At 41.7% G+C, this 13,582-nt stretch overlaps 1 protein-coding gene across 2 annotated transcripts in view; it reads right to left on the reverse strand.

The window, feature by feature from the left end:
* LOC118393278 (coronin-1C-A) overlaps window positions 1-13,582 on the reverse strand; it is a 67,024-nt gene that overhangs the window by 25,512 nt on the left and 27,930 nt on the right. For both annotated transcript variants that reach the window (XM_035785812.2, XM_035785813.2), the window contains exon 2: window positions 10,108-10,307. In XM_035785812.2, coding sequence (XP_035641705.2) covers window positions 10,108-10,307 — 200 coding nt within the window. The remainder of the gene's footprint in view (window positions 1-10,107; window positions 10,308-13,582) is intronic.

Below are 13,582 nucleotides of genomic sequence, written 5' to 3' on the forward strand. Positions count from 1 at the left end.
CCTATTAACAAAAAATGTATTTCAAATGGTGTATAATACTTGTATGTTTGAGGAATTTTAAATATGAGATGTGTTTGAATTTGGCGCCCTGCACTTTCACTGGCTGTTGTCATATCGATCCCGTTAATGGGATCTCAGCCTTAAGAAGTTACATTTGTCTGAAAAGACCAACTCTGCCTACACAGTGGACCGGGAGATGTGGCTAAATCGAGAGCGCCTACTGCACTGGCCAATTGGATAGCTCAAATCACCGAGCCTACCTACAGTTTCCACGACCCCGGCCATAGCAAGTTTTGATACTGGCCTCCGTGAGATTTCTTAATTTTTAAACCAATGACCAGAGAAAGACTAAAATGGTCACTGTTTTTATGAGTGAGTTCATGTTAATTCAGCATAGTCACTGTTTTTACGAGTGAGTTCATGTCCATGTTATATTCAGCATGGTCACTGTTTTTACGAGTGAGTCCATGTCATATTCAGCATGGTCACTGTTTTTACGAGTGAGTTCATGTCCATGTTATATTCAGCATGGTCACTGTTTTTACGAGTGAGTTCATGTCCATGTTATATTCAGCATGGTCACTGTTTTTACGAGTGAGTCCATGTCATATTCAGCACGGTCACTGTTTTTACGAGTGAGTTCATGTCCATGTTATATTCAGCATGGTCACTGTTTTTACGAGTGAGTCCATGTCATATTCAGCATGGTCACTGTTTTTACGAGTGAGTTCATGTCCATGTTATATTCAGCATGGTCACTGTTTTTACGAGTGAGTTCATGTCCATGTTATATTCAGCATGGTCACTGTTTTTACGAGTGAGTTCATGTCCATGTTATATTCAGCATGGTCACTGTTTTTACGAGTGAGTTCATGTCCATGTTATATTCAGCATGGTCACTGTTTTTACGAGTGAGTTCATGTCCATGTTATATTCAGCATGGTCACTGTTTTTACGAGTGAGTTCATGTCCATGTTATATTCAGCATGGTCACTGTTTATATTCAACACTACTACAAAATATAACACGCTTCTCTACTTGCAATGAATGAGTAGCCAAGTGTATCGATAGCCTTGTGTTTTTAATATTAGCAGCTTGTTCTGCCTAATTTAATATCGCGGAGTATTTGGTCAAAGTATCTGGTCAAAGGAACAATGTGAAATTGTGTCCGAGGCAGATTCTACTTGAGTTCCACCATCAGGTGGAAGACTGTGTCCCCTCGCTCTGGTCTGTCTCACCGGAGGAAAGGAGAGAGCATGGACCGTGAGAGACAGACCCTTCCTGCTGCTCTCACCCTCTCTCCGCTGAGACTAATGCCATATTCAAAACAACTGGGAACTCTGAAATCTCCGAGTTCCCATTTCAGTGCTTTAAAAACTGGGAGTTCAAAAAATATGTTTTTAACTGTCATCCAATTCAGAAACTCTTACAAATAATAAAACCTTCGATTAGAAAACCAATGACGCTAATAGTGTCCATGATAACCAAAAGAACATGGCAATGAGACACCACTTGATTCAAGAATCTCTCATCTAGGCCCCCCTTTACCTCTACAGACTATCCCTGAAATCACAGAGAACTGGCAATGCTAGCAGCCAATTGAAAGGCAGGGAGGAAATGGTCCTGGAAGGCCGTCAGGCGGGGAGCAGTGAATGGCCATATATGGTTAAATCTGCAGTCAGCAGGACAGCAGTAGCAGAATATGGATCCTGGAATAAAGATTGAGCAGCAGACCCTTATAATACCACCCTTTGCATGTGTAAGACTTAGTGTGTGTGAGTGCGAGTGCGAGTGCGAGTGCGAGTGCGAGTGTGAGTGCGAGTGTGTGTGTGTGTGAGAAAACGTACTTATTTGTGTAAGCACAGTCCACACACCCAGGGATTTCTGATGCTAAAAGATTGAGGATTGGTCCAAACAGAACATGGTCCAATATGAGTGTTTGAACCACTGGTTTAGAACATGAGCCCATATTGTAGTTTTAGCCCAAAAGATCACCAGAATGGACAGATTAAACCTATTGCCTCAATATGTCTGAATAGCTGTCTTTTAACACAAGTACACTGTACTTGGAAAATAGCCAGTCACCAAAAATAATTCAACAAGTTCCTGCTTGACTGAATCAAAATGAGGGATTCCAAGGCTTGGGAATATAAATCAGAACTTGTGGTTCATTGAGATATATCCCCTCTCCTCCAGAGTAGGGCCCAGCAGATTGAGAGGAATAAGCAGGAATGTCTCGCTGCACAGTTCCTACAGCATTCAGTCGCCCACTGCTTCCTCCACATGGAAATGAGGGAATAAATGACAGAGCGTCAGGCGCAGAGGCAGAAAGGAGGAGATTGAAAGCATGAGGGTTGAAGACCACATGCGTTTAGTCAGACACATCCCCCATCTGTCCTGACAGGAGAATCTAAAAGCCCATTAGTCAAAGCTCAAACCCAAAGTTATTTGGAGGGTTGCTGTGGTTCTTCTGACTTACCACCAACAATACTGGATGTGGAGGTAGAACATATGAAGAGCCACAAAGTGCATTTCAGAAGGGTCATACTCTGGGGGTTGGATCCCCCCCCCCCCGGCCAAATGGGCCTGGCTGGGAGTAGGCCTGGGACAAAGGCCCAGAGCAGCTGGCTGCCCACACAGACTGGGAACAGCACAGCATGGGCAGATGGGCCAGCCAGCCAGATGCACTGTCACATGGGCTATAGTGTGAGTACGTGTGTGTGACCCAGCAAAAGAGCAGAGAAGGCAGTGTTTGTGTCGGACAGATATACGTAGACAAATTGATCTGAACCCTGCTATGAGGCTGAGAAGTAACAGGCTACCTCTGAACATCATGTGTGTAGGGGTTTTGTCCCCATCAAAAAGCCATTTACAACCCTGAAACTGCAGTGTTTATATTAATGCAGTCTAACTTCTCTGTTGGCAGAGTAACATTTTCCACACTGCCATAGAGATGCGTGTTCTCTAAGCTTATATGGAGATAGGACGGGTCCATCTGGCTGCTTTCTCTAAAAGATTACTGTCCCGTTTCATTTTGACATGTTGTGGAAACAAAAGCCACAAGCCAAATATTTAAAAACACAAAATGGCAATTTGAAACAATATTAACTCTTCTTACTTAGAGTTTCAGCGCATGGCCTGTTGATAGGACATTAAAAGAACATCTCCCACATGATTCCAAGGAGATTAGTCCATGCAGCTGTAACAGTGTTACTTCCGTCCCTCTCCTCGCCCCAACTGGGGCGTTTGAATAGTAACCGAGAGGTTGGAAGATCGAATCCCGAGCTGACAAGGTGAAAATCTGTCGTTCCGCCCCCGAACAAAGCAGTTAACCCACTGTTCCTAGGCAGTCACTGGAAAAAAGAATTTGTTCTTAACCTCACTAGGGTTAAGAAATATTCATTATAAAAATTACTCATTATAAAAATTCAGAAAACATAAAAGTATTTCACATAGGTTTAAATATTAACTTCTTGTGAATCCAACCACTGTCAGATTTCAAAAATGCTTTACGGCAAAGAATACCTTAAGATTATTTGAGAACATCGCCCAGCAGACAAATCATTACAAACTGTAACCAGCCAAGTAGAAGAGTTACACAAGTCAGAAATAGAGATAAAATTAATCACTTAACTTTGATGATCTTCATATGGTTGCACTCAGAAAATATAAATTTACTCAATAAATGTTCCTTTTGTTTGATAAAGTCTCTTTATAGCCAAAAACCTCCGTTTTCTTCAGTAATCCACAGGCTCAAACGCAGTCACAACAGGCAGACAAAAAAATCAGAATTGTATACGTAAAGTTCATAGAAACATGTCAAACGAAGTTTAATTCAATCCTCAGGTGGTTTTAGCTGAAATAAATAGATAATATTTCAACCGGACAATAACGTTGTCAATATAAAAGGTAAACACGAAAGGTACTCTCGGTCGTGCGCATGAAAAAGCTCTGTGACACTGCAGGGTCCACTCATTCAGACTGCTCTTACTCCCTCATTTTTCAGAATACAAGCCTGAAACAATTTCTGAAGACTTGACATCTAGTGGAAGCCATAGGAACTGCAATTTGAGTCCTAAGCCAATGGATACTGTAATGGCATTGAATAGAAAACTACAAAACCCCCCCAAAAATATCTGGTTTTTGCCTGCCAAATCAGTTTCTGTTATACTGAGACATTATTTTAACAGTTTTTGAAACTTTAGTGTTTATCCAAATCTACCAATTATATGCATATCCCATCTTCTGGGCCTGAGTAGCAGGCAGTTTAATTTGGGCAGGCATTTCATCCAAAATTCCAAATGCTTCCCCCTACCCTAGAACTTAATTAACCGACTTGCCTAGTTAACTAAAGGCCAAAAATACACACACACATACATATATATATAAACCTGGCCTCGAACCAGGGACCCTCAACACATCAAACTGCCTCCCACGAAGCATCGTTACCTATCGCTGCACAAAAGGGAAACAACTACTTCAAGGTCTAAGAGCGAGTGACGTCACCAATTAAAACGATACTAGCACGCACCGCTAACTAGCTTGTCATTTCACACCAGTTACACTGCCCTCCAGTATCTAGGCAGATCTGAAAACGAGTTCTTTTTACCCATAGCCTGAGGAAATTACCCTTTAATCTGCGCATAAAGCCATCACGCCCTCTGTCCACTTTTAATCCACCAGTCAAAGCAGACGATGTTCTGCCAACACACCCTTACTGTACAAAGTCAGAGACAGACCCACACTGATCTGGGGCCTGGGAGTGGGACAGGCAGGCAGGCGGAAGCTGGACTGTAAAGCTGTGTCAAAGCCAGAGTCAGATGACAAGGCCCACTGCCCTGCTCACAGACCTGTCAACATCAGACAGACACAAAAAAAAATGACTTACTGAATGTCACACAGGGTATATCAAGCCCTGGCTGGCTGACACTGGGGCACTGCTGGACCAGAAAAATAGTAACACCACCAAGCAGTGTGTTTGTACGCATGTTTATGTGGGTGTGCACATATGTTTATTAGAGGTCGACCGATTAATCGGAATGGCCGATTAATTAGGCCCGATTTCAAGTTTTCATAACAATCGGAAATCTGTATTTTTGGACACCGATTTGGCAAATTTATAAAAAACACTTTTTACACCTTTATTTAATCTTTATTTAACTAGGCAAGTCAGTTAAGAACACATTCTTATTTTCAATGGTGGCCTAGGAATGGTTGGTTAACTGCCTCGTTCAGGGGCAGAACGACCGATTTTCACCCTGTCAGCTCGGGGGATTCAATCTTGCAACCTTACAGTTAACTAGTCCAACGCTCTAACCACCTGCCTCAGTGCACTCCACGCGGAGACTGCCTGTTAAGCGAATGCAGAAGAAGCCAAGGAAAGTAGCAAGCATTAAAATTCTTATAAAAAACAAAATCAATCATAATCACAAGTTAACTACACATGATATTACTAGTTAACCTAATGTGTCCTGCGTTGCATATAATCGATGCGGTGCTTATCGTTGCTCCAAAGTTTACCTAACCATAAACATCAATGCCTTTCTTAAAATCAATACACAGAAGTATATATTTTTAAACCTGCATATTTAGCAAAAATAAATCCAGGTTAACAGGCAATATTAACCAGGTGAAATTGTGTCACTTCTCTTGCGTTCATTGCACGCAGAGTCAGTGTATATGCAATAGTTTGGGCTGCCTAATTTGCCAGACTTTTACATAATTATGACTGAAGGTTGTGCAATGTAACAGGAATATTTAGACTTATGGATGCCACCCTTTAGATAAAATATGGAACGGTTCCGTATTTCACTGAAAGAATAAACGTCTTGTATGAGATAATAGTTTCCGGATTCTACCATATTAATGACCCAAGGCTCGTATTTCTGAGTGTTATTATGGTATAATTAAGTCTATGATTTGATAGAGTTGTCTGACTGAGCAATGGTAGGCAGCAGCATGCTCGTCGACATTCAATCAAGTAGCATTTGTGCGTTCTGCCAGCAGCTCTTCACAAGCACAGCGCTGCTTGTGACTTCAAGCCTATCAACTCCCGAGATTAGGCTAGTGTAACCGATGTGAAATGGCTAGCTAGTTAGCAGGGTGCGCGCTAATAGCATTTCAAACGTCACTCGCTCAGACTTGCAGTGGTTCTTCTCCTTGCTCTGCAAGGGCCGCGGCTTTTGTGGAGCGATGGGTAAAGCTGCTTCGATGGTGGCTGATGTCGTTGTGTTCCTGGTTCGAGCCCAGGTAGGAGCGAGGAGAGGGATGGAAGCTATATTCTTACACTGGCAATACTAAAGTGTCTATAAGAACATCAAATAGTCAAAGGTTAATGAAATTCAAATGGTAGAGAGAAATAGTCCTATAATTCCTATAATAACTACAACTTAAAACTTCTTACCTGGGAATATTGAAGACTCATGTTAAAAGGAACCACCAGCTTTCATTTACACTTTTACTTTCTTCTCCAACACTTTGTTTTTACATTAAACCAAATTGAACATGTTTCATTATTTATTTGAGGCTAAATTGATTTTATTGATGTATTAAAATAAGTGTTCATTCAGTATTGTTGTAATTGTCATTATTACAATTTATTTTATTATTATAAAAAATAATTATAAAAACTGCTTTTTTTGGGTCCTCCAATAATCGGCATCGGTGTTGAAAAATCATAATCGGTCAACCTCTAATGTTTATGTGGGTGGGCGCATGTCTGGTGCAACCAGACTCCTGAACACTAATGACAATGTAATAATACCTAATGGGGTTACAGAGGGACATTCCAGACCAAAGCCCCCCCCCTACCCCCGTTGGGTTCAACGAGTGTCTGACCCAAGTGGTCTGAGCTCTTCAAGGACCCTTATATGGAGGTGAGCAGAACAGGGAGGTTCCGTCCCCAGAGGCCTTTGGTTCAGTTTGTGTTGTACACAACACTATGATAAATGAGAGAGCCAGCCAGCCTATGTGAGGTTTCCTAACCCTCAACTCAGGGAGAGCTGACAATCATCCCAGTGGTACAGACACTAACATTGTTCTCCCTGTAACGAAATCTGAAATGCAAATGTTTATTCACTGTATGCAAAATAGACATTTTCACTGGAAAACCACCTTGCTGCTACAAAAGGGCAAAGCTGAAAGCAAAAGCTTGTCTGGATGGCCTTTGCTGTCCATGTGGTGTACCCTAGCTTCCAAAGGCACAGTAACACTTCTCGCCCTGTCCTCCCATGTTCGCATTCATATTGTGTCCATGTCTCAGACGTCATCTCTTCCTCATCCTGCTTGTATCAAATATCTGACCCCAGTTTGGATGCTTCCCTCTGAAAATACCCTAACACCCCTTAAGTAATGTGATCCTCTTACTTCATCGACACTAACGTGTCATCCCGCCACTGAGGACGTAGGAGAAGGCCAACAGGCACAACGAACAAAAAGGTGGATGATAGCTGCTACAGCATTCTACGGTACTGTTTTGTCCCACCCTGAGGGAAGACGATAAATGACATTTGAGGATGAACTGTGGATCTTTTAAGACTGGGTCATTTAGAGTCCTGTCATTAAAGCTGAACTGCCTCTGGGCTGACAGGGGCTTCTTTCTGTTCAAAATGTAGAAGAGTTGAAAAAAAAAAACAAGTTACTATTAAGAAAATGAGTTGATACAAAGACAGCAGTAATAGACCCCTTTCCAGAACACGACACACTTACGTCACGCACGACTCTTGGTTGCAGAAAGAAAGCCATCTGCGTCCTAGATTTACATTATTACCTCTAAACAAAATCACTTCTTGGGGTCTCATGCGCTCACAATGAAGTTCTGATTCTTGCTTGAACAGTCTAAGATTATAGTTTGCTTGTTATCTTCGCAAAATAAATTATGGCTGCAGCAGTTGTTAGCTAGAGTGCTAATGCTCGCTGACATAGGCTGTAGCAAAAGCTAGCCAAAGAGCCATTTTACTGGTTGAAGTGTATTTTTATTCATGTATTTATCTAACTAGTCAAGTCAGTTAAAAACTTCTTAATGTATAGGGGACGCTTGCGTCCCACTTGGCCAAAAGCCAGGGAAAATGCAACGCGGCAAATTCAAATAAAATTATATAAAAATCAAACTCATTAAATCACACATGTAAGATACTAAATTAAAGCTACACTCGCTGTGAATCCAGCCAACATGTCAGATTTTAAAAAGGCTTTTCGGCGAAAGCATAAGAAGCTATTATCTGATGATAGCACAACAGTAAACAAAGAGTAGCATATTTCAACCCTGCAGGCGCTACACAAAACGCAGAAATAAAATATAAAACATGCCTTACCTTTGACGAGCTTCCTTTGTTGGCACTCCAATATGTCCCATAAACATCACAATTGGTCCCTTTGTTCAATTCATTCCATCCATATATATCCAAAATGTCAATTTATTTGGCGCGCTTGATCCAGAAAAAAACAGCTTCCAATTTGCGCAAAGTCACTACAAAATATCTCAAAAGTTGCCTGTAAACATTACCAAAACATTTCAAACTACTTTTGTAATACAACTTTAGGTAATTTAAACGTTAATAATCAATCAAATTGAAGACGGGTCTATCTGTGTTCAATACAGGAAGACAACAAACCAAGCTACTTTTCAAGTCTTCGGCACTCAAGTGTTACCCAGTTCCTAGATGGACGTACTTTTACATTGCACAAAGGAATAACCTCAACCATATTCCAAGGACTGTTGACATCCAGTGGAAGCGGAAGGAACTAAAAACAAGTGCCTAAGAAATATCGTTTCCCAATGAGAACTCACTGAACAGACAGAAACTTCAAAAGAAATCAATTCTGAACGGTTAGTCCTCAGGATTTTGCCTGCTACATAAGTTCTGTTATACTCACAGACATGATTCAAACCACTTTAAAGAAATGTCAGAGTGTTTTCTATGCAAATCTATTAATAATATGCATATCTTATATTCTTGGCATGAGTATCAGGAAGTTGAAATTGGGCACGCTGTTTTTCCAAAAATGAAAATGCTGCCCCCTATACCTTAAGTTAAGAACAAATTCTTATTTTCAATGATTGCCTAGGAACAGTAAGTTAACTGCCCTGTTCAGGGGCAGAAAGACAGATTTTTACCTTGGCAGCTCGGAGATTCGAACTTGCAACCTTTCGGTTACTGGACCAATGCTCTAAACACTAGGCAACCTAACGCCCCACAAGTATAATGCAGTTGGTTTACGATGACAAACATTATATTAAGCAGGACATTCATATGTGCCTTAAAATCCAATTATAATACAACAGTAGTTGGAAACGCACTCATAAGCAACATGTACAGAGACTGTTTTTTGCTGGCGTTCTACAAGAACTCCCCTGTGCTCTGCCACCAACTTGCACGCATCCCCCTCGTGCGGCAATGTTTGCAAACACAGAAAGGGCTCTATAGGATCTTCCCCAGAATATAGAGTTTTGTACCAAAGTGTCAGTCTCCCACATCTGGGCCAGTCAGTCTGCAGTCTCTCCACAAGTAGGTACTGCTCAACCTGCACTGCTTAGCAACCCAAGCCTGTCAAAATCCATCTTCATCTCACCCACTCAGCCAGGCCACCAGAGACTACAGTCACGCAGCAGAGAAATCCTCCCCGCGTCTTGTCTGTCCTCAACCACAGCCTGAAACATGCCTCTGTGACGCTGTTACTTCATCCTCATGAATGATTAAGGAAAATATGAACACACACAAAACGTTGTGTTTTTAAACTGCAATGTTGGAATTTGTAGGTGGCCAAAGTGTGATTTCCCCTGGGTGTGTGTGAGCATGTCAGCAGTAAATTGTGCTGTGTGTGACAGGCCTGGTTGTTCCCTGCAGAAAGGGCGTGTTGAATACCCAGGGGGCGTTGAAAGCCTGGCCCAGGCCAAAGTGTGTGGGATGGAGCAGGGTTGAAGTATGTTTCAAAGCCACAGATAGTGAGGATCAGTCAAACTAGGCCATAGACCAAATCTGTTCAGGCAGAAAGTGCACATGCCCATATGAATGTAGAAACCCTCTGTCGCTTGACATAGGTTTCCTTGTGAAACCCACTGACAGATCCACACAATGCAGTGTTTATAGTCAATAACCCCAGACTCACCTTGTGAAGAGGGAGGACCAGGAAGGCCCCGCCTCCACTGGCCTCTATGATGATAGCGACAAACTTGGGGTTGACGGCGCAGAACGAGCTGTCCCATGTGACCCTCGATACTCTGATGTCGTCGTAGCACTGGTCATTCTTCAGCGCTTGGCCGAAGACATGACGGAATTTGCTCGCTCGCACAACTCGCCTGAACATATCTGGGCAGTGGAAGGAAGGGGGGGGTTGGAGAGAAATTTGGGGTTTAGTTTCAAAGTGGTCACGGTCAAGGATATAAAAGACGAAACCAAGCAAATGATTTTAGGATAAGAATCTAGGCATATAAAATCTAAAATCACATGAAATGGAAATTCTCTCCCCTGGTTACTCTGAGCCCTGTACCCTTTCCCCTCCCAGAGATGAGGCTCAGCCTCGTATGCATCCCAATCTGCACCCTAATCTCTAGGGATGGCAATTGCCAGGGACCTCCAGATACAATCACGATCCAATGTATTGCGATTCTATACTGTAATTTTATTAAGATTCCATATTCCAAACATACTGCTCATCATATACTGCTCATCATATACTGCTCATCATATACTGCAGAGGGACAAAGGGGAACAACGTTTTGATCAGTCATGGAAAATAAAGTGCTGAAAACAAATTGACTCCCTATTTAAAAAGAAGTTGGAGAACAAGCTATGAAGGAAAAATACTGGAGTTTTGGTGCACGTACAGCCAACTAGCGCAAAATTAATTTATATGTCAAAACGATAGATACGATATGTAGTCAAAAAATATTCCGATATGTAACCGTATTGATCCCATCCCCATCATTACTATTCTCTATGGGCCCTGGTCAAAAGTAGTGCACTATATAGAGAATAGGGTGCTATTTGGGATGCAAACTAATGTAAGGTTCTCCAGCATTACAGTACAGACAGAGGAACCATGTGGCAGATGAGACTAACACTCCTTCCCCATTCCTCTGTCATACGACCAGGCTGACATTCAGACGACACGAGCCAGCGTGGGAAATTATTTAGAGTTGAGCAATGAGCCTAACTGTATCATTCCTTTGATCCACCACCAGAAATACAAGAACTACGCCTACAATGGCTGTTGTGTACTTCCTCATACACTGGCAACGAGGAACCAGATAATTAGGGTCAACTTGCAGAACGCTGAGAGTAGGGCTGGGCGTTAAATCTGTAAACTTTAACCACACAGGTTAAAGTGTAATCACAGTCTAATAAAACCAAGAGATAAGTCATGGTTTGACAGGGATTAAAGGGCATCTTCAACCTCTCAGTGTCGTGAAAAAAAGTGTTGGCCCCCTTTCTGATTCTCTATTTTTGATACTGAATGTTAACAGATCTTTAACCAAACCTAATATTACATAAAGGGAATGAGTTTACAAATAACATGTATTTTATTTAATTAACAAAGTTAACCAACACCCAATATCCCTGTGTGAAAAAGTAATTGCCCTGTCACGCTGTGCGATATACCGTATTTTACTATACACCGGTATTTATGCACGGACTGGTTTGGGTTTTTACCTTGCCTTCTATAACGGTATTTGAATGTTCGGTTTGTTAAATGTGATACGCTGTGTGTAACATTCATTTTTAGTGTTTACTCAGTCATCCATCTCCGCTCTCTCTCCACAGACCTAGACCCACCCCTTCACTCAAGAAGCACATTTGTTGTTGCTTGACCACGATACACTTCAGTCTACACTTCAGTCTGCATGTTCAATACAGCACATTCAACAATGTTGATGACAACGATGTTGTTTCCACTTTGATGTTAATATACAATATTAGTTTGGGTTTCTTACATTTGCAAACAGCTAGTTAGTATCCTCTTAGCAAGTTAAGCTAAATTGTGTTAGCCACTAATGCTAATCACTAGTTAGCTGGCTAGCTACACTAGCTAATAAAAGTACTGAGTCAGAGCAAACGTAGCTAGCTAATACCAGTACTGGTGGAGGATTAAATCAGCATGTCATTTGTGCTACAGTATCTCCTAAAATCCGAGAGGAATAGACAAAGCATGAATGTTGGCTATATGAATAAAGATTTAATGTAGCCAAAGATTATAGGGTCCCCTAGGACACTGTTAACGAACCTCCAGACGAGCTTCAATTCCATACGACTCCCCTTCTGTGGCCTCCAACTGCTCTTAAATGCAAGTAAAACTAAATGCATGCTGTTCAATCGATCACTGCCCGCACCTGCCCGCCAGTCCAGCATAACTACTCTGGATGTTTCTGACTTAGGTATTTGTAGTTGTCCACATATTCTAAGTGTCTGGTTAGACTGTAGACTCACATTAAGCATCTCCAATCCAAAATTAAATCTAGTATCCGCTTCATACTTCTCAACAAAGCATCCTTCACTTATGCTGCCAAACATACCCTCATAAAACTGACCATTCTACCGATCCACAATTTCGGCCATGTCATTTACAAAATAGCCTCCAACACTCTACTCAACAAACTGGATGCAGTCTATTACAGTGCCATCCATTTTGTCACCAAAGCCCTATATACTACCCACCACTGCGACCTGTACGCTCTCGTTGGCTGGCCCTTGCGTCATACTCGTCGCCAAACCCACTGGCTCCAGGTCATCTACAAGTCTCCACTAGGTAAAGCCCCGCCTTATCTCAGCTCACTGGTCACCATAGCAGCACGCGCTCCAGCAGCCCCAAAGCCAATACTTAATTTGGCCACCTTTCCTTCCAATTCTCTGCTGCCAATGACTGGAACGAACTGCAAAAATCACTCACTACAGTGAGTAGCTTTAAGCACCAGCTGTCAGAGCAGCTCACAGATCACTGCACCTGTACATAGCCCATCTCTAAATAGCCCATCCAACTACCTCATCCCCATACTGTATTTACTTATCTCTACTTGCACATTCATCTTCTGCACACCATGGCCTATTTATTGCCGTACCTCCCTAATCTTACCTCATTTGCACACACTATATATATAGACTTTTTCTACTGTATTATTGAGTGTTTGTTTATGTGTAACTATGTTGTTGTATGTGTCAAACTGCTTTACTGTATCTTGGCCAGGTCGCAGTTGTAAATGAGAACTTGCTCTCAACTAGCCTACCTGGTTAAATAAAGGTGAATTTTTTTATTTAAAACCCTGAACATCACTTTGGATCCTACCCTGTCACAATAACTCATCCATGGCATTTTCATTCGTTGTCATGTCAAACACTGTATTCAAAGTGCCTACTATTATTTATATTCTAAATATAGCATTATAATAAACATTCTCTTTCCATGATTCCAAAAGCTCACCCAAGTGTTTTGATCGAAATCACAATTGCAACATTTGGTTAAAGGCATAGTATTTTTGCCCAAATCGTGGCAGTGTGGAAATCATCTCAAATGAGCGCAGGAAATGCAGAAATGAATGGAAACACAGGAAATTATTTTAGGTTGAAGTTGAATTGAACAGTATAAAACA

Source organism: Oncorhynchus keta, chromosome 14, assembly GCF_023373465.1.
Source record: "Oncorhynchus keta strain PuntledgeMale-10-30-2019 chromosome 14, Oket_V2, whole genome shotgun sequence".
Classification (NCBI taxonomy): domain Eukaryota; kingdom Metazoa; phylum Chordata; class Actinopteri; order Salmoniformes; family Salmonidae; genus Oncorhynchus; species Oncorhynchus keta.